General features: G+C 41.0%; 1 protein-coding gene across 1 annotated transcript in view; it reads left to right on the top strand.

Annotated features, from left to right (window-relative positions):
* The first annotated feature begins 2653 nt into the window (after positions 1 to 2653).
* PPM1L (protein phosphatase, Mg2+/Mn2+ dependent 1L) overlaps positions 2654 to 18921 on the top strand; it is a 337315-nt gene continuing 321047 nt past the window's right edge. The window contains exon 1 of the mRNA XM_055410595.2: positions 2654 to 3446. Within this exon, the coding sequence (XP_055266570.1) occupies positions 3048 to 3446 (399 nt within the window). The 5' untranslated portion in view covers positions 2654 to 3047. The remainder of the gene's footprint in view (positions 3447 to 18921) is intronic.

Raw genomic sequence — 18921 nt, 5'->3', positions numbered from 1 at the left:
CCAACTCTTTGTGACCCTATGGACTGTAGCCCCCCAGGCTCCTCTGTCAATGGGGATTCTCCAGGCTAGAATACTGGAGGGGGATGCCATGCCTTCCTCCAGGGGATCTTCCCAACCACTATATATAAAATAGATAACTAAAAAAGACCCACTGTATAGGACAGGGAACTCTACTCAATACTCTGTAACAACCTATATGAGAGAAGAATCTTAAAAAGAGTGGATAGATGTATATGTATAACCGATTCAATTTGTTGTACACCTGAAACTAACACAACTTATCAGCTATATACCAATAAAAATTTAAAAAGACATACATTTCAAATAATAATTTCCTAAAGTTTCTCAGATCTGTCTACAATAAACAATGGCTTTATAAAGATTAAAAAAAATTCACAGTAAATTAACAAAAAGATTACTTAGGGCATTTAAAAAATCACTCTATAAACTAGATTAATTTCTTAATAGAAATAAGAAAGTGCCTTTAGGGTCCACTTGAAAAATCATTTTATTGATTTACCCACAAATGAACGCATACATGAACTACTTAGATGTAAATGTCATAGAAAACCTCCACAGAACCTGCAGGATATCTACATTTGTAATCAAGTCAAACCCTCCTTTTGCTAGTTAACCTCCAGAGAGACCAGTACAGTCCTTTCTCTTCTTTGTTTAGGTATGCCTCTCATGAATGTCTGCTGCTGTCATCAATGTAGCAATGTTTCGGACAGGTTGGATGGACCCCTAGGTTTGGAATTTTTTCCCCTGGTACCTGGTTTGACTTGTAGTTTTGAAGTCTTGATCAACTTACCTGCAAGTTACCTTTGCCACAGAGAAATAGATTCATGTACAGAGAGGCTGATAATGCACCCTAAATCCATTTGCTAATTTACAGCAAGAAATATTATAAATTTATCTTCATTATAACACTAATGTATTACCTTTGCTTTATAGTTCCTGGAGGCTTTTGAATTCACTATCTCAGTTTTGAATTTCATGACTTATGACTTTTGAACAGAATGATCTCATTCATTTCTAAACTGCTTATTTTCTCTATTTATCATGTGGAAAATACCATAAAGTGCAAATTAGAACAGGAGACCAAATCTGAGCTGTCAAAAATAACACAATGTTAACAATTCTCCCCATTTCCTTCCTTTTCTATGCATATGTATGTAATTGAGATCATGTTGTATATGTCATTGAAATGTCAAAGTTTCCTTTTTTTCTGGTTAAGATGGCAATCTATGACATTTGTAAAATCGATGGAAAACTTGTAGAAAGCAGACACAAGTTCAAATCAGAAAACGAAAACCACATACAATTTACTACTGTAGTTAATCATCGTTAACATTTTGATGTACTTTCCTTCAGTGTTTTACTTCTTTTATTTTTTAAAAACGTAGTCGGGATCACTCTAAGTCAGGAGTGCTTGGGGCGACAGCCTCTGGCTGGGTTGGGAATCAGACAGCTATTCTTGAGCGGACTGGAAGCTGCAGATCAGCACTCTTCTTCTGGACAGGGGTAGCAACAAAATATTTTCTTTTAAGGCTCCCTTGTTTCCGTATTCTAGCTGACTCTGTGTCTCTTTGTGGAAGGGTTGCGACCCCGGAACTGCCTTCATGGCTAAGTCCCCACTCCAGGGGCTGCGGCTCGCAGAGGGGACAGCCCATCCTCAACCCTCCCGAGGTTATTATCAGAACGCACTTCCACGTGGGTCTGAGTCCTCATATCTTGCTGTTTTCGATCTTTTCGCGTCGAGAGAAGTCTTTTAGGTCCGACGATCTCTCTCAGACTCTCGGGAGATCCTGGTAGGCCTCTGTCACGGAAAACCAAGGGTCCGAGCCTCTCTGCCTCGCTTTGCGAGCAAGAAGTGCGTCCCTTCTCGCTTCCCTTATGTCTGGCAAGGCGGGGACTGCACTACCATGCCGCCAGCCAGAGGGGGGGACGCCCAAATGCGACCCTCTGCTTTCCAGCCGGTAGCCGTGGCTCCCAGAAAACCACCGATCAGGCCACCAGGGTCAGTTTTATATTGTCCTGAGAGCTCGCTCAGGGGCACACAAGACCATTCACTCGAGCTCCGCTGCAGACGCACCCCTTCTCTCCCCTTCGGTTCGTCCGGACCTCCGGCAGCTGCAAGCGCGCCAGCCGCGGCTGAGCGGCCTCGGCCTTTGACAGCCCGGCGCGAGCACCTCCAGGCCTCGAGTCCCGGCTCAGGGGCGGAGCGAAGCGGGGCGGGGCGAGCGCGCGCGGGGCGGGGCGAGCGCGAGCGGCGGCGCTGGGAGGGAGCGCGCGAGCCGAGCAGAGCGGAGCTGGGAGGTGCTGGGGAAAGGCAGGCAGAGCCCGGCCGGCCGCCTGCTGCTCCGCGCCGTTCTTGCTGCGTCCCCGGCTCCAGGTACCCCTGCCTCTGCCCAGGCTCCCGCGAAAGTTTTATTGTCTGAGGTCCCCCCGGCGTGTCTGAAGGACTCGGAGCGATTGGCCCGCTGTGCGCTCCCCTGCGGCGGCGACCAAGGGGACGTGCATCCCTCGCCCGCGGGGCTCTCGTGCCTCGCGCTTCCTCACCTGCAGATCGCTCCCGGGAGCGGCCAGGGGCCCCAGCTGAGGGGCCTCGCGGGCGCCGGCGCCCGGAAACTCTCCAGCCCACCGCCGCAGACCCGCCCGGTTCAACTTAAACTTGATTTCTCTCGTCCAGCCCCGGCACCCGCGATTGCTCTGCCACCGCCGGCGTCTCGGCCGCCGCAGCCGCCGCCTCACAAAGGGGCGTAGGGAGGGGTAGCAGGCGGCGGGCACCGACGCCGGTACGCAGGGCGCTAGCCTCCGGGCCGCCGAGGCCGGGAGACAAAAGGGAAACTGCCTCTGTTCGCCGGACCGGCTCGGAGCTGCCCGATCGTTCGCCTCCCGCCCGGCTCCGTGAGCCTCCTCCCCCTCGCCTACCCTCGGCTGCTGCTCCGCCTCCCTCCCCGCGGGCTGTCCCCGCAGTGCTCCGGGACCCAGCCAGCCTTCGGGGCGCGCGTCGCTGCTGGTGGTTGGGGCTCTAGCGATAATAAATGATAGAGGATACAATGACTTTGCTATCTCTCCTGGGTCGCATCATGCGCTACTTCTTGCTGAGACCCGAGACGCTCTTCCTGCTGTGCATCAGCCTGGCGCTGTGGAGTTACTTCTTCCACACCGACGAGGTGAAGACCATCGTCAAATCCAGCCGGGACGCCGTGAAGATGGTGAAGGGCAAGGTGGCCGAGATCATGCAGAACGATCGACTGGGGGGCCTCGACGTGCTGGAGGCTGAGTTCTCCAAGACCTGGGAGTTCAAGAGCCACAATGTGGCGGTGTATTCCATCCAGGGTCGGAGAGACCACATGGAGGACCGTTTCGAAGTTCTTACGGACCTAGCCAACAAGACGCACCCCTCTATCTTCGGGATCTTCGACGGGCACGGGGGCGAGGTAGGAATTCTCTGAGACTTTGAGTGTGTGTGTGTGTGTGTGTGTGTGTACTACAGGACGTTGTGTGCGCAGCCGGTAGGACTGGGTGCGAGGGGCGTGGTGATGACCTACCTGGTGGAGGGTTGGACAGAGCCACTAGTTCCAAATGTGACCAAGTTTCAAAAACACTTCCGGATCCAGATCTCTTGTACAGAGGGTCCTATGCGGGGGAGGGACGGCCATCTATAACCTATTTCATGCCTCATAATTTATGAAGTTTTTCAAGGCCAGAACGCAGCAAATGACTGTGCTAGTTTTCCTGGGAGAGTTAATGATTTCTACTGTCAACTTGGTCCAGGGCCTCAGCGCTCCTATTATGGGTTGGAACCCGAACTAGGCACAAAGAAGGAATAAAGTATCTTTGATTCTCGTTAGGAAAAAGATAACATCTGCAGAGCCGAGTCAGTGAGTGCTTAGTGAGGATGGAGGAAGCTATGATTCCTTTCCATCTCCTTCTCCCAGAGGAGGAACCCGAGGGGGCAGCGCTGGGCTCCTTCCCAATTCCACTAACTTTGCAAGTGCAATCCGGCCACTTGACAGCAGCGCTTAACTGGCCGGCCGCTTTTAGCTGGATCGAGGCGCGGGACCGAGGTCCCTCTGGCCTTAGAAGAGGTGGCAAAGCCCGCAGAGGTAGCGGTGCCCAGATTTCATCTCTGCGAAATTCCTCTAGCCGGCGTGGGACGGAGACGTCTCCTTGCTTCTAAATTCTTTTATTCCGGGGTTCATGCGGGAGCAAGAGATGACGTTAGAGGTTCAGGTCCCTCTCCAGCATTTCTGCGGCATCCTGATTGCTTGCCCGGGGCTCAGATTTCCTGGAGGTCGGAGCGAGAATTGGCATTGGTCCTTGGGCATCGACCCAGGCGAAGTGAGTGGTAAACGTGGTTCAGCCACCCCATCTCTAAATCCGGCAGTTTGGAATGGAGTTTCATTGCTGTATACTTTCTTTTTTAAGCGTACTTTCTTACGCATATCCCTGCTCCTCCCCCCACCTTTGCCACCCCTTTTTCATCACTCCCCTTCATCCAATACTCCCATCCAACCCTCCCCTCATTCTCTTCTTGGAGTTTATGGTCTCTGGGTGGGCTGTAGCGGGAATTCTCTTTCAAGCTGGTTCTTTGTTTTTGGTGAACACTGAGAGAGCTCTCAATTGGTTGTCTCTTTTGGTACCAAGTCACTTCAGCCACCACTCTGCTAATCTTTACAACATACTGCATCAACCTGCCTGGTAGAACCAACTTAGCCAGGAATGACAACTTACTGGTAGTTGGAAAGTTTATTTGGTAGAGCTGAAATAAATTTTTGCTATTTTTCATCCACCCTAGCCCTTTCTGTGTTCTGTGTTTCAAAATGAAGTTTTCTCACGGATTGTAATTTTGTAGCCTCTTATATAGTTTGGGGTTCTTTTCCTTTGAGTAGGTGAAAAGTGTGAAGTTAACTGAGGGAAGGGCCAAGATGTGATTGATTGAGGGAAGGGCCACTGTGTACTTGGGTAAAAACATATCTGAAGGAGGAGGTTGCCAATATAATGACTGATTTGTTTCCTAGTTTGAGTCAGAATGTCTATATTTTCATTTTATGTCTTCTTTTTTTTAAAAAAATATTTTACATTTATTTGTTTTAATTGAAGGATAATTGCTTTACAGAATTGTGTTGGTTTCTGCCAAACATCAACATGAATCAGCCATAGGTATGCCTATGTCCCCTCCCTCTAGAGCCTCCCTCCCACCTACCTCCCCATCCCACCCCTCTAGGTAGTTACAGAGCCCTGGTTGGAGTTCCCTGAGTCATACAGCAAATTCCCATTGGCTATTTTACATATCGTAATGTAGGTTTCCACTGTGCCTCGATTCTTATAAATCATTTAATAAAGACTATGTTTATTACATACTTTTACATTAAAATTGTTGGCAGGTCTGATTCTTGTCTTAGAAAATACAGTTTTATTAATTTAAAGGTCTGGATGTAGTATTAATGTTGTGAAACTCTGGGCTGTGCTTGTCTGGGTATGCTGTATTGTTATGTTTTGAATATGTAAGTGAATGGGGTGCTTTAAACTTTTCTCCCAAGTTGATATTCTAAAACTTAAATGTTGAAGACTCCAATAGATTTCAGGTTGAAAAATTCAGTATTATCTTCTGGTAGATGTATCAGTCAGAAAGGGGCCATAATAAATGCTTCTATTTAACTGGAAGTATTTTACATCTGTAAGGCTTTTCATTAAATTTTTAAATAATAAAGGAGATCATCTTTAGCCAGACTATGAAATGAGTTTCATTGTGCCTTCCATTAAAAAGTTTGCTGTTTGCAAAATAATAAGTATTATCAGTGCACTGAAAAATAGAATAATTGTTCTCTGTATGACCTTGTACAGACTGTAGCCAGTTCATTCATTTTGGGTTTGTTTAGGACAAAATATAGTTATAAAAAGGAGCTATTTAATTGCTATTGGGAATGTGATGGCAAATAGTATTAGGTAGCTTCTCTCTTGCTTTTTCTTTCATTCAAAGAAAATCCCACCATCTAAATCTAGTCTTTTAATATTCACCAGAGGAGGGTGCCACTGTTTGATTTTGGTATAGATGATAGTTACCACCTTTCAGAAAATAGGAAGCTTTTTTCTGAACTCTGTGTATATAACTATGTGTTGTCTGTAGTAGAGTATGGAAGATAAATGAGGAATTTAATTTATTTATAATAATTCAGACTAATAAGATAGGCTACTAAAAATCAGGATCCATCTTCAATGGTAGTGCGTTTAGATACAGAAGGAACCTCAGCCACCTTGTATATCCATTTCATTCTGTTTTTTAGATGGTATGTTTACTGATAGCAGGAGAAGTTGTGACTTTCCTAAGATTGCGTGGCTTATTCAAGGCCTTCAGTTTGATAATCTTTATATTAAACCAGTGGACAAATTTGTTTGCATATTTACCTAGGTAAATAGATATCACACTAGGGATACACTGATGAATGAGATACAATTCCTTTCCTCAAAGAGTTTCAATTTGGTGAGAGAGATAGATCTGCATACCAGGAATTATGGTGTGCTTGCGGTTATAGTTAGGGTCTTATTGGAACTTTGTCATTTTAATCAAATTGGGGGGTCAGAGGCCCTGGGAAAGACACCTTGAAGCTTCATTTACTGCAAGGTTAAATGTATAGGTTTTCAATCCACACTCTGATTTAAACTGTCTGTGACCTCGGGCAAGTTTGCTTAAGCAACTTTATCTGGGAGGTTTTAGTCTGAAAAATATGGATAATAATGTATGTGAGGTTCACCTTCATCAGCTGTCTAATAGCCTATCTAGAAAAATACTTGATGGATAGAAGGATGTGGAAGAAGAAAGCTTAAGAGACCAAGAAGTAGCAGTATTGGGGCAACAGTATTCAGCAGAAGAAAAGAGACTCTACCCATGAAAACCACAACTTCAGTCACTAGAAAGTTGTATATTGGATATAGATAATTCATTAGGTATCCACCAAACTCTCTAGCACTGCTTGTTCTAACTTTTGGTGAACTATTTATTTAGAATTTCAGGTATCCTAGCATTGGGGAAGTAGCATCCTGGCTTCAGGTGAAAATTTTCTGATGAGTAAAAAGGAATATTCTTTATGATTAATTGGTAAATTGGTATTCTGATTTGTACTTTAGCCTCTTATGAGTTAAGTTAACATGAGTTAGTTCTCTTGAGTCTATTCACTGTTTATTTTTGTCAAAGCTATGTCTCTGGACTTGTTATGCTGAGGACCAGACTCAGAATGGCTGTGGCTTCTAGATGGATGCTATCTTAGTGTGTGTGTCTAAAGTCAAGGCAATGACTGTTTTGCTGTATAATGCAAATTAAAGTAACAAAAAGGAAGAAAAGTGTAGGTTGTATCAACTAATGTGGAAAGGTTATTTTAAGATTATAAAATACTGTTTATCTAGGAAAATTGTTTTTGGCACTTATCTGTAATTTTTATTCACAGGCAAAAGGTGTTTTTTGTTTTTAAACTTTTTATATTAACTAGAAGAAATACCACTGATCCTTTGAGGCACCTTTGTCAATGTTCATGGCTGAAACTATGTAGAAGAAAAATTGTTATGTACTCTGTATGCTTATGGGCATTACTGTATTCAAAGTCATGTATCATTGTATCATACAATTAACACACAATTTGGCCAGTGGTTTAAGCTTAGAGTTCCACACATAACTTCAGAGAGAAGCTAAACTTCAGATGCTTGTCAGAAACTAGTCTTGAGGCTTAGCACTTCTTAGAAGCTCAGAAGAAAAACTGCTTATGAAGGGTTGCCTGAAGGATATATACAGTCTGGTTCTTTAGATCAGTGGTTCTTAACTTTTCTTAAGTCATGCTTCTCTTTGAAGATGTTATGAAACTATAGACATATCCCCCAGAGAAAAGGACATGAGCATCAAGTTTTGTTTATAATTTCAAAGAGAATTGGATGCCTGAAACCTCTGGATTTTAGGTTAGTCTAGATGGAATAAACTCTGTTTCTGATAGATCCAGACCTGAAGGGAGCAGTGTACCTCGGTTGCCCTGATCACCTTCTTCTCTGTCATTTTGTATGTACTGATGCGTGTGCTGGCATTTGCCTGTGAGGATTAGTATGAAGGATGGTCTTCCAAAATGCTCTGACAGATCAACTGCAGGATGTCATTGAGGACTTTGTTACATTAGATAGTATTCTCTCTATAAGGACCAAGGGAGGGAGAGTTCACTGAGAGCCTTTTGTTTTTATCATAAGGATGCTGAATCATGATTGGCTTATCCTGTGTTTGTTGGCTGCCAGAAGTGTTAGAGCCAAACCCCTGACCTACCTCTAGCAAGAGTGGAGAATTTTATTAATTCGGTACATCAACTGAGGCTCACTCCCAGGAAAGTTTATATTTCCTACCTTTACTTTTCTTTTGTCCTGTTTTTCTCTTTCTCCTTTTAGATATGCCAGTTTATCTTGTGGTACATGTATTTATGTGTTTCATTATATATTTCTGAAATAAGACATACTAGTTCCAAATAAATAAATTATAAGTGGCACAATGAATGATCTGCTTTTCAGACATTACTGCTGCTGTTAGTAAATGTTGGGCTCCCACATTATTGACATACTAGAAACCTGTAGATTTAGTGTGGACAAATGCCTTATGGTTTAAGAGAAAATTCAGATTGTTTTGGCTTTCAATGGCACATTAACCTTTCTGCCCCCAAAGAGGGAGGCACTTTCCCCTTGATAATCCACCCCTGTACTGTGCTCGGTGGCTGTTTGTCGGTGAATGTAGGATCCTGACTGCTGACTTTGTTGCTTCTTCTGAACAGATTGTTTAGAAATTCAGTTTAATTAAGCATGTGTTTTCTGTATAGTCTGCGGCTGTGGCAAGCAAGAGTTATGTTCTCTGTGATGCCCATAGATGAATCAGTACATTCTCTGCCCTCAGGGAGCATTCCATCTACTTGAAGATATGAGTTTTTTTTATAAAGAAGTAGCAGAACTACAAGATGCAGTTGGACTACCTGCAAGAGAGTGTTGGTCTGACTAAGGGAGCTTGGGGAGTCCTGGAAAATTTTGTAAAGGAACTGACATTTGACTGTATCCTCCCATTTTAGTAGACAGAGATTGGGTGGAGGAAGAATGAAAAGATAACATTACAGGTGAAAGAAAAAGTATGAAAGTGGTATAGACGTAAAATGCAGGCACAGGAGAAGAAAGGCAGGTGGCTCTATTTGTTTAGAGCAGGCTTTCCCCATCTTCTGTGATCTAGAAGCCCACACATTTTCTTCTTTATTTAAATACCTTCTCTTTTATGATATACTTTATATTGCTTTTTAGATCATTTGCTTTTTCAAGTTAGGTATATTTGTTTAAAAAAGAAACTTCATATCAGTGCTGTGAGTGGAAAATCCAGAAAATGAAATTCTTGGCCTCCAACCTGCTAATAAGCTGTTTCCATCTTGATGGAGTGGAGTGTTTCTAAAAAAAGTTCTTCTCTTAGTCTCTGCTTACCTCTAGAGTCCTTCTGTCCCCCTCCCCTTGCTTTTTATGAGCAGAAAGGTAGCTTTTAAAGTTTAGTTGTTGGCCACAATTTGAAGTGGGGCAGGCTGCTTGTTCCCTTTTCAGGTAGAAGGTGCCTCTGGTGAGGCCACTCTGAGGAGCCTTGATTTGGAACAGCTTTCTGACTCATGCGACAGATAAGATTTCATGTGTAACATCCCTCCATGGGTAACCCAGAATTATAGGCAGTTTACAGCGTTCTAGTGGAAATTCCATCCCTGTTTCTGTTGCAGTTAAATGAGGAGATATTATAGGAGTAAGCCTGAATCCTTTCTAGCTTAGTGTAGAAAGTAAATAATTCATCAGTTTTGGTACTTGAGCCATTATTGGTCACAAATTGTGATTACTTAAAATGACAAAATACACAATGACAGCTGTGTTGGGGCTTGCGGTTGAGGAGTCTTAGCCTGGACTTTGTGGTTTAAGCAGGTGAGGAGCTGGAGATGCTGCTGGAACTGTTGTCAGCCCTGACAATGAAAGCCACGCTGAGGAGCCTGGGTCATGTGCTGTAGATAATGGAGAAACATAGATATTTTTGAGCAAAGGAATGGCTTTTAAATCTGTGGTTTCCTAATCCCTCTAATCTATATAGAGGATTGATTGGAGAAGGAAATGGCCACCCACTCCAGTATTCTTGCCTGGAGAATCCCCCTGGACAGAGAAGCCTGGCGGGTTATAGTACATGGGATTGCAAAGAGTCAGACATGACTTAGCTACTAAACCACCATGAATAAATAAGATGGAAAGGGTGTGTGTGTGGCGGGTGGTGTCAGTTGAGGGAGACTGGGCCAGAGCAGAGAAGAGGAAACCCTGGTGTATGGGTCGTTGCTGAAGAGAGGGAAAGATGAATTGGAGACCCTCTGAAGTAGTGAGGCTGATGCTAGGGTTCCCAGTGTGGCACCACTGACATGAGAGATGGCAGCTGACAGAAGAGCAAATCTGGGCAATAGTGAGAACAGTGTGAGTTTGCCTATACATTTTTTTCTGTTATCTTTAGACATTTCTGAGATTCATAAAATATTTGTTGACTGTTTATCACCCCAATTTGTAAAACGTTATTTCTGTCATACCTTATCTAAATGGACACATTTTAAAACAGTGAAAATAGGCATTGTATATAATATCTGATTTATTCAAATAGAAAGGCACTTATTACTGTTTTACTTTGTTACTAGGAGTAATCTAGGTTTTGTTATGAGGTATAGAATTTCTAAGACTAAAAAACAATAGGATATCTTTATATATCTTAAATGATTTCATTTCACTGACACTTATTTTAAATTTAAAAATATGTATATCATCCAGTCTCAGATGAAAATGTTTCCCAGGCTCTGTGCAGTTTAAATGTAAGCACATAATTCAATAGGGACTCAGATTTTTAAAAAGTAATATTTTAATTTAGATGTTAATATTTGAAGCATTTGTTTTATTCTTAATTTCTATTTTGATTTTGAACTACTTCAGTAATATATTTTTGTGGTTTAATTTTTATTACCATTTTAATAATTCTATTTAATAAATATTAAAGTAAATCTGCAGCAAATTAAATATATTTAAAAGTAATTTTAAAATTATAAAAGTAGTATGACTACATGATCATATAGAAAAAAAATCACTCCAAATTTCATTATTCTGTCACATCCACTATTATGATTTTGGTGTATTACTTGCTCATCTTTTTTTATATGTTTTTAAAATATTATTTTATGTTGTTATAATGATATACATATAGTTTTAAATCTTGGCTTTTTTCCCACTTTGTATAGACTCAGTTATTTTGCTCCATAATTCTTTGTTATATTTCTAATGTATTTTTTTAGTGATGGAGTAATATTTTGCTGAATATTTGATGAATTACTTAATTGCTTCCTTAGTGGTATACATTTAGATTCCTCTGATTTTCACCATTGTAAACAGTAAATATGGTTGTAATAAGTATTGTTGTGCTTTTACTGTAGTTTGGGTTATTTCTCCAGGGTGGATTTCGAGAAGTGGGATTTCTGAATCAGAGAAGAAGTGAAGAAACTAGTATTCATGGTAATAATAATATTAATGGTTGACAGTTATTGAATATGCCAGGGAGTATTTAAAGTACTTTATGAAAATGAAAGTGTCAGTCGCTCAGTCCTGTCTGACTCTCTGCAGCCTCTTTGACTGTAGTCCTCCAGGTTCCTCTGTCCGTGGGATTTTCAAGGCAAGACTATTGGAGTGGGTAGCTATTCCCTTCTCCAGGGGATCTTCCTGACCCAGGGATTGAACCCCAGTCTCCTGCATTGCAGGCAGATTCTTTACCATCTGAGTCACTAGGGAAGCCTAAGTACTTTAAATATATTATCAAATTTTAATTATCATGACACTTTTTTGAGGTAGGTACTATGTTATCTATGTAGAAATTAAGGCTCTGAGAGGTTAAGTAATTTGTCCAAGGATTGTCCACAGCTCCTAAGTGGTGAAACTTGGATTTGAAACTGGGAATCAAAGTTAGAGCTATTTACCTCCAAAGCCTGTGCTGTCAGTTTCCAGTTGAAGCTCTACAAATCTTAAATTTGGGCAATAAAGTGCAGATAGCATTGTTAGGTGAACACTGCCTGGTTTTCTCATGTTGGTAAGAGATGGAGTTTCTTCTTTGATGATTGTGTCCCTGTGTCCCGTGACATGTTGTTTTTGAAAACTCTGTGCTGGTACCTTGGTAGGTAGATTTTATAATTACCTGGGAAAGTCCTGAAGTTAAAGAAATTAGGGGTCAGAAGTCAGAGCAGGTGGTGACTCACGCTTAGTCTTTCTCAGCTGTTCCCCTTCTTTGCTGGCAGAATCTCTGACTACAGAGAATCCCTAACATTTTTGCCTCTTAGCTCATGAAAGGCTTCTGTAGCCATTCTCAATAAACAGTAATGATTTATATTTTATTTTATTCTAAAGTACCAAAGGTTTGACTTTAGAATAAGTATGTAGGTTTATATGTATGTACATATTTGCATAATTTCTCTTTTATATTGAAGCACAGTTTTTTTTTTTTTTGGAGGACCAATAACTTCCTAATATGTAAATGATTGTTAATTTTAAAGAGCACGGTAGCATTTTTTCATTTGTTTTTAATACTGAGTTGGTATGTTTAGTTTGAGTAGGTGCTAAGTCTTGCGTTTCCATCCCAGAAGGCTCCCTAAAATTTTGTTCTCTTAGTTGGCCTTATGTCAAGCCCAGTCTTTGTGATAGTTATAATCTGTTTTTAATATAAATCTTCAAAGGCAAAGTTTAAGTAAACAAAGGAAGACATTATTTTAAAGATAAGAATGGCTCTGTAGTCCCCTTATAGCTTTCTTTTATAGTTATAGGCCCTCCCTTGAAAAGTACAAAGCATTTAAAGTAAATATTCATATAGAGAGAAACCATGCATTCTGATATGTTGACACTTTCAATAAAGTTGAGGTCTGTACTATGAAATACTATGCTTAGAAAGTGAAGATATGATATTTTATATCTGGAAAATAAATCTATAAAAGTCTCACTTGCTTGGTCTCTCTGGGGAATTTTTTCCCCCCTTTCTCTGTTTAGTGAGAATGGGACCCAATTTAATGGAACTTCAGCAGCCTCCAACTTTTTAAAGGATGAGGGAGGGCTTTGGTAGTTGAGTCTGTTAAGGAAAGAATGAGACTGACTTTCCTCCATTCCTAGAAGACAAGGAAGTTCCTGTCAGCTACTGCAGATGGACCACCCACAGGTAAGTTCGGTGCCATTGTGTATAATTGTGTAAGATGCAAACTGTATAATGATGCCAGGTAAAGAGACGCCCTTTTCTGTGTGTACAGAAGAACTGTCTGTTTCCCAAGCGAGGCGTCTGTGGGCCTGTAATCACCTAGAAAGGGTGCCTTTTTAAAATTTCCGTAAAAGTCACCGTAACAATAGGCTAGACTTCTGAGACTCACTTTCTTTACCATACCATCCATCCTTGTTCTGCTCCTGTGTGAGCAGGTGACAGGTAATCTGTATGTCTTAGTTTGCTAAGCCAAAGACCAGTTATTCACCGCACATTATGCGAGCAAACTTTATGACTTCCCTGGAGAAGTAAACACTTATTTGCGTTTGCTTTTCAAAGTTATTGGTCATTATAAATGTGAATGGGAATTTAATGCCCTGTAGCTATAAATCTTAAATATTTCAAATGGTGTTTTTTATAGGACAGTTTATATTTAGCATTAGTGGTAAAGTTTACATCTAAAAACGTTAAGAAATTTTTATTCTCTTCATAATAGAATTGCCAGAGAGTAGAAACTGTTTTATTCTGATACAAATATACTGTTTCTTTTTTAATCTACTGAGTGGTTTTGTTTCTCTTTTTAATTAAATAGATTAACTCTTAGTTAAATAAGTCACAGACATTTTCTAGCCAGTAAGGCTCTTAACTGACACTGTCAGGATTTTATAGAAATTGAGACATAGTAGGATTTCGATCATACTGTTTGCCTTTTTGATCCTTAATATCATGAGTTGAATTTGCTGTAAGAACTGATTTGCATATGTGTATGATAAATATAACTGTCCTAGAATTTGGGATTAGGAAGTTTTTAGTTCTCTTTTATTTTAACTCTCAGATGTTTTTCTAAATTTCTGTTTAGAAAGAAGATAAATTTTCTCTTTAGATAGGCTTGGCAGAGATAGTGAATTGTCATATAATCCAAATATAGTGCCTAAAGCTTCACAGCTACATGGATAATCTATTTTTAAAGACTTTCATCAAGGAGATTTCACATTGTCCCTGGAGAATTTTTGTCTCTATAATCCTCTCTCAGGAAAATCATCTTTATATGTGAATTACATTCTGTTGGTTTAAGTGTACTTCTTTTAGTCTGGCCTCAACGGAGATAATGTAGGATTAGGTTGTTATGGTTCATAAATCAGTAAGATTATGGTAATCAGAAATCTCCTCTCCCCATATTAAACAGGTACATCAAATTTATGGAAGAAGTATTCATCTTGGAAAAAGGAGATACAAGATAATTTCAACCAAAGACAGAATGATGTTTCCAGATAATCAGTAATGCCTCCTCTTTGTTAAAGAGCCAGTTGGGCAATAAAGGAAACGTCCTCTTCCAGTTTTACAGATTGGCTGGTTTTGGCTGTCATGTTCATTGCAGAGACTTAGGCTGCAGCAGAAGTAAATTCAAGCTACACACCTAGCTAGTGCATTATTTGGAAGTTTTTGGTTGTAGGTGACAGAGCTCAAGTGGAAGCAGCTTAAACTCTAGATTTATTTATTATCTCATGTAACAAATGTCCTAGAAGTAGGTGTTTCCAAAGTTAGTTGATTCAGTAGCTCAGTGACTTTAAGTCTTTGTATACCTACATCCAGAGACATGAAAAAGAAACTGTACCTGTCGTGCATTCTTAGAGCCTGAGGAAAACCTATCTAGAAACTACCACTCACATCTCCTAGACGAGAATTGTTTCCATGGCTCAACTGGGAATGGGCCATGGGAAAACTGTCACCATGGTGATGAGCTTTGACCAATATATTTCACCTCGGTTCTGGAGAAGAGCCCAGCCTCCTTTGGAGATCATGGGCAGCCTAGAAAGGTGAACAAGGCCTGAGTTTTGTTAGCTAGAAGAAAGGGAAGTGGGAAGGGTTGTTGGTTGGGCCACACACGTGGGAAGAGGGTTCAGAGAAGGTGGCCTGGAATATTTCTTACCTACACATTAGCAACCTCATTGAAGAATGTTGCTATGAAGTGTGTAACACTGACGTGAGGGAAGAAGTTAGAAGACTTTAGAAAAGGGTAAACCATCTTATTTTCAAATTGGCTTTAGGATGGTTTTGCCTGGAAGGAAACCATGGTTCCAGAGGAATGGGCGAGTGCTGGAGTAGGTGGGCAAGTGCTGGAGCCATCTTACCCTGGTACCTCTGCCAGTTTTGGTGAAGGTTATTCTTTTTTTTCCCCCTCTGAGATTTCAAGAAGATTCTGCTCTAATTTCTACTACATGTCTTGTAAGAAAACTGCAGCTGATTGTGGAAGAGTCTTGTATGGAGGGAGTTGGGTCCTAAGTTGGTTTAAAAATATAAGATCACGTATAGCCAAAATCTCTTTGGAATGATCCCTCAAGTTGACTGTAGAGAATGGTGTCTATGATGTTGTACTTCTTATTCTGTAGAGAAGTATCTAGGTATGAATATATAATATCCCCAAGTCATGTATGTGCTGTGCTGTGGTTAGTTGTGACACCATGGACCATTGCTCGCCAGGCTCCTCTGCCCATGGGGATTCTCCAGGCAAGAATACTGGAGTGGGTTGCCATTCTCTTCTCCAGGGTAATTCCCGATGTAGGGGTTGTACCCAGGTCTCCCGCATTGCAGGCTGATTCTTTACCCTCTGAGCCACCAGGGAAGTCCAAATCATGTATAGTATAAAGCATGGGATGAAGAAGGAAATGGCAACTCACTCCAGTATTCTTGCCTGGGAAATCCCATGGACAGAGGAGCCTGGTGGGCTGCCATCTATGGAGTTGCAAAGAGTCGGACATGACTGAAACGACTAAGCATAAAATATAGAATGTGCGTATAAAATATAGTTTAAGATGTTTTAAGTGATATAAAAGAGTATCTTGAATTTGTGTAGATTTGTAAATAGTATCATTTCACTGTACCTTCTGTAAGATAATAGGATAAGAAATGGAAGAATGTTTTGAGATTTTCGAGTGACAACAGGAATTTATTTCCTTTAGAGAGAGAGTGTGTTACATATTTCTGTGTGATCACTTTGAGAAAATTTAGTTTCTTAAAGTTTTAAAAATACAAAGCAGAATTAACATCTGTTTTTTTTGGAGTCAGGTTGAATTTATCCTGATTATTTTGAAAGTCGGTTTTAGAAGGATAATTATAATGCCATATTGAATACTTTATTTTTAATCTAAGTGCCAGCCGTATCTTTGACACCAGATGGAAATACAGAGATGGGTACCCAGCATGGTAATTTGTATTCATTCACACATCGATGTAGTTTATACTTGCTGTTTCTTTTTTGCCTGTGGCTTGAGACCTTGGGGGATTTTATTCTCCAGCGATTTCAGAAGAGACCAATCAGGAATTCTGGCCTTTCCCACTTTCCTGGTGCTTCCCTGAGCATCTGATATGGTTGTGCTGTGCTGTGTTCAGTTGTATCTGACTCTTTGAGACCCCATGGACTGTAGTCTGCCAGGAATCTTTGTCCATGGAATTTTTTCCAGGCAAGAATACTGGCGCGGTTTGCCATGCACTCCTCCAGGGAGGTCTTCCTGACCCAGGGTTTGAACTGGTGTCTCCTGTGGCTCCTTCATCGGCAGGCAGATTCTTTAGCACTGCGTTACCTAGGAAACCCCAATCTGATATGGTACTTCAAGTCTAAATTTGTTTGATAAATGTCTGGTCCTGGGTTTGTCTAAGAATGAGACTTTTTGAGCACAAGGAATTCTTGGAAAGGAAGCTTGTATTTTAAATAGCTGGAGATCCAAGTGGCTGCTGCTGAAGAAATCACATGGGTGAAGAGCTGGTATTCTGACGGGGGCCAGAAAAGCTCTCTACCTTTTCCTGTTAGAGTCAAAGACCCTGCTTTGGTTCACTGAGTCACACAATGATGGAAACTTTTTATTCCCAAAGTCTTATGTAATACAAGTAGTTTAGACATGAAATAGCACAGGCAGGCGTGTATTTTGGCAATATCGCCTAAATTTGATGGAAAGGGCTGTTATTTTTTTTCTGTCTCTCAAAAGTAGGATAAAAGTGGGAGTGCCCAACTGATATTTTCACTTTACCTGAGAGAAGTCTCAGCTCTAGCCTTCATTGTGACTGTCTGTTAATGGAGGTTAGGATATTGACTTTCCTCATTAAAGAAAATTTAACATTGACATGATATTATTATCTGATACACAGTCCATATTCCAATTTTGCCAATCATCCTAACTGTTCTCTTTAAAAACAGCTTTACGTATGATTGACATACAATAAACTGCATATGTTTAATATATACAATTTGATTAGTTTTAGACTGTGTGAATCACAATAAACTGTGGAAAATTCTGAAAGAGATGGGAATACCAGACCACCTGACCTGCCTCTTGAGAAACCTGTATGCAGGTCAGGAAGCAACAATTAGAACTGGACATGGAACCAACAGACTGGTTCCAAATAGGAAAAGGAATACATCAAGGCTGTATATTGTCACCCTGCTTTTTTAACTTATATGCAGAGTACATCATGAGAAACGCTGGACTGGAGGAAGCACAAGCTGGAATCAAGATTGCTGGGAGAAATATCAATAACCTCAGATATGCAGATGACACCACCCTTATGGCAGAAAGTCAAGAAGAACTGAAGAGCCTCTTGATGAAAGTGAAAGAGGAGAGTGAAAAAGTTGGCTTAAAGCTCAACATTCAGAAAACGAAGATCATGGCATCTGGTCCCATCACTTCATGGGAAATAGATGGGGAAACAGTGGAAACAATGACTGACTTTATTTTTCTGGGCTCCAAAATCACTGCAGATGGTGATTGCAGCCATGAAATTAAAAGACGCTTACTCCTTGGAAGGAAAGGTATGACCAACCTAGACAACATATTAAAAAACAGAGACATTACTTTGCGACCAAGGTCCATCTAGTCAAGGCTATGGTTTTTCCAGTGGTCATGTATGGATGTGAGAGTTGGACTATAAAGAAAGCTGAGTGCTGAAGAATTGATGCTTTTGAACTGTGGTGTTGGAGAAGACTCTTGAGAGTCCCTTGGACTGCAAGGAGATCCAACCAGTCCATCCTAAAGGAGATGAGTCCTGGGTGTTCATTGGAAGGACTGATGTTGAAGCTGAAACTCCAAAACTTTGGCTACCTGATGTGAAGAGCTGACTCATTTGTAAAGACCCTGATGCTGGGGAAGATTGAGGGCAGGAGGAGAAGGGGACGACAGAGGATGAGATGATTGGATGGCATCACTGACTCGATGGACATGGGTTTGGGTAGACTTCAGGAGTTGGTGATGGACAGGGAGGCCTAGCGTGCTGCAGTTCATGGCGTCGCAAAGAGTCAGACACGACTGAGTGACTGAACTGAACTGATATATACTTGTGAAACCATTACTACCATTGAGATAATGAACGTATCCACCACCATGAGATAATGAACATATCCATCACCCTCAAAAGTTTCTTCGTGACCCTTTGTAATACCTTTATTCTAATGTTCTTCTCTAATCCATCCCTTTATCATTGGATATGCTTTCTGTCACTATAGAGTTAGTTTGCACCTTGTAAATGTAATTTATATAAATGGAAATATACAGTATGTATGTCCTTTTTTCCTGGCTGCTTTCCCTCACCCTGCCCTAGCATAATTATTGAAATTCTTCTGTGTTGTATCCATTAATAAT

The sequence above is a fragment of the Moschus berezovskii genome, chromosome 1 (assembly GCF_049115385.1).
Source record: "Moschus berezovskii isolate FMDL1 chromosome 1, NW_MosBer_1.0, whole genome shotgun sequence".
Taxonomy (NCBI): domain Eukaryota; kingdom Metazoa; phylum Chordata; class Mammalia; order Artiodactyla; family Moschidae; genus Moschus; species Moschus berezovskii.
The sequence above is the reverse complement of the archived record's forward strand: the minus strand, read 5'-3'. Positions and strand labels throughout refer to the sequence as shown.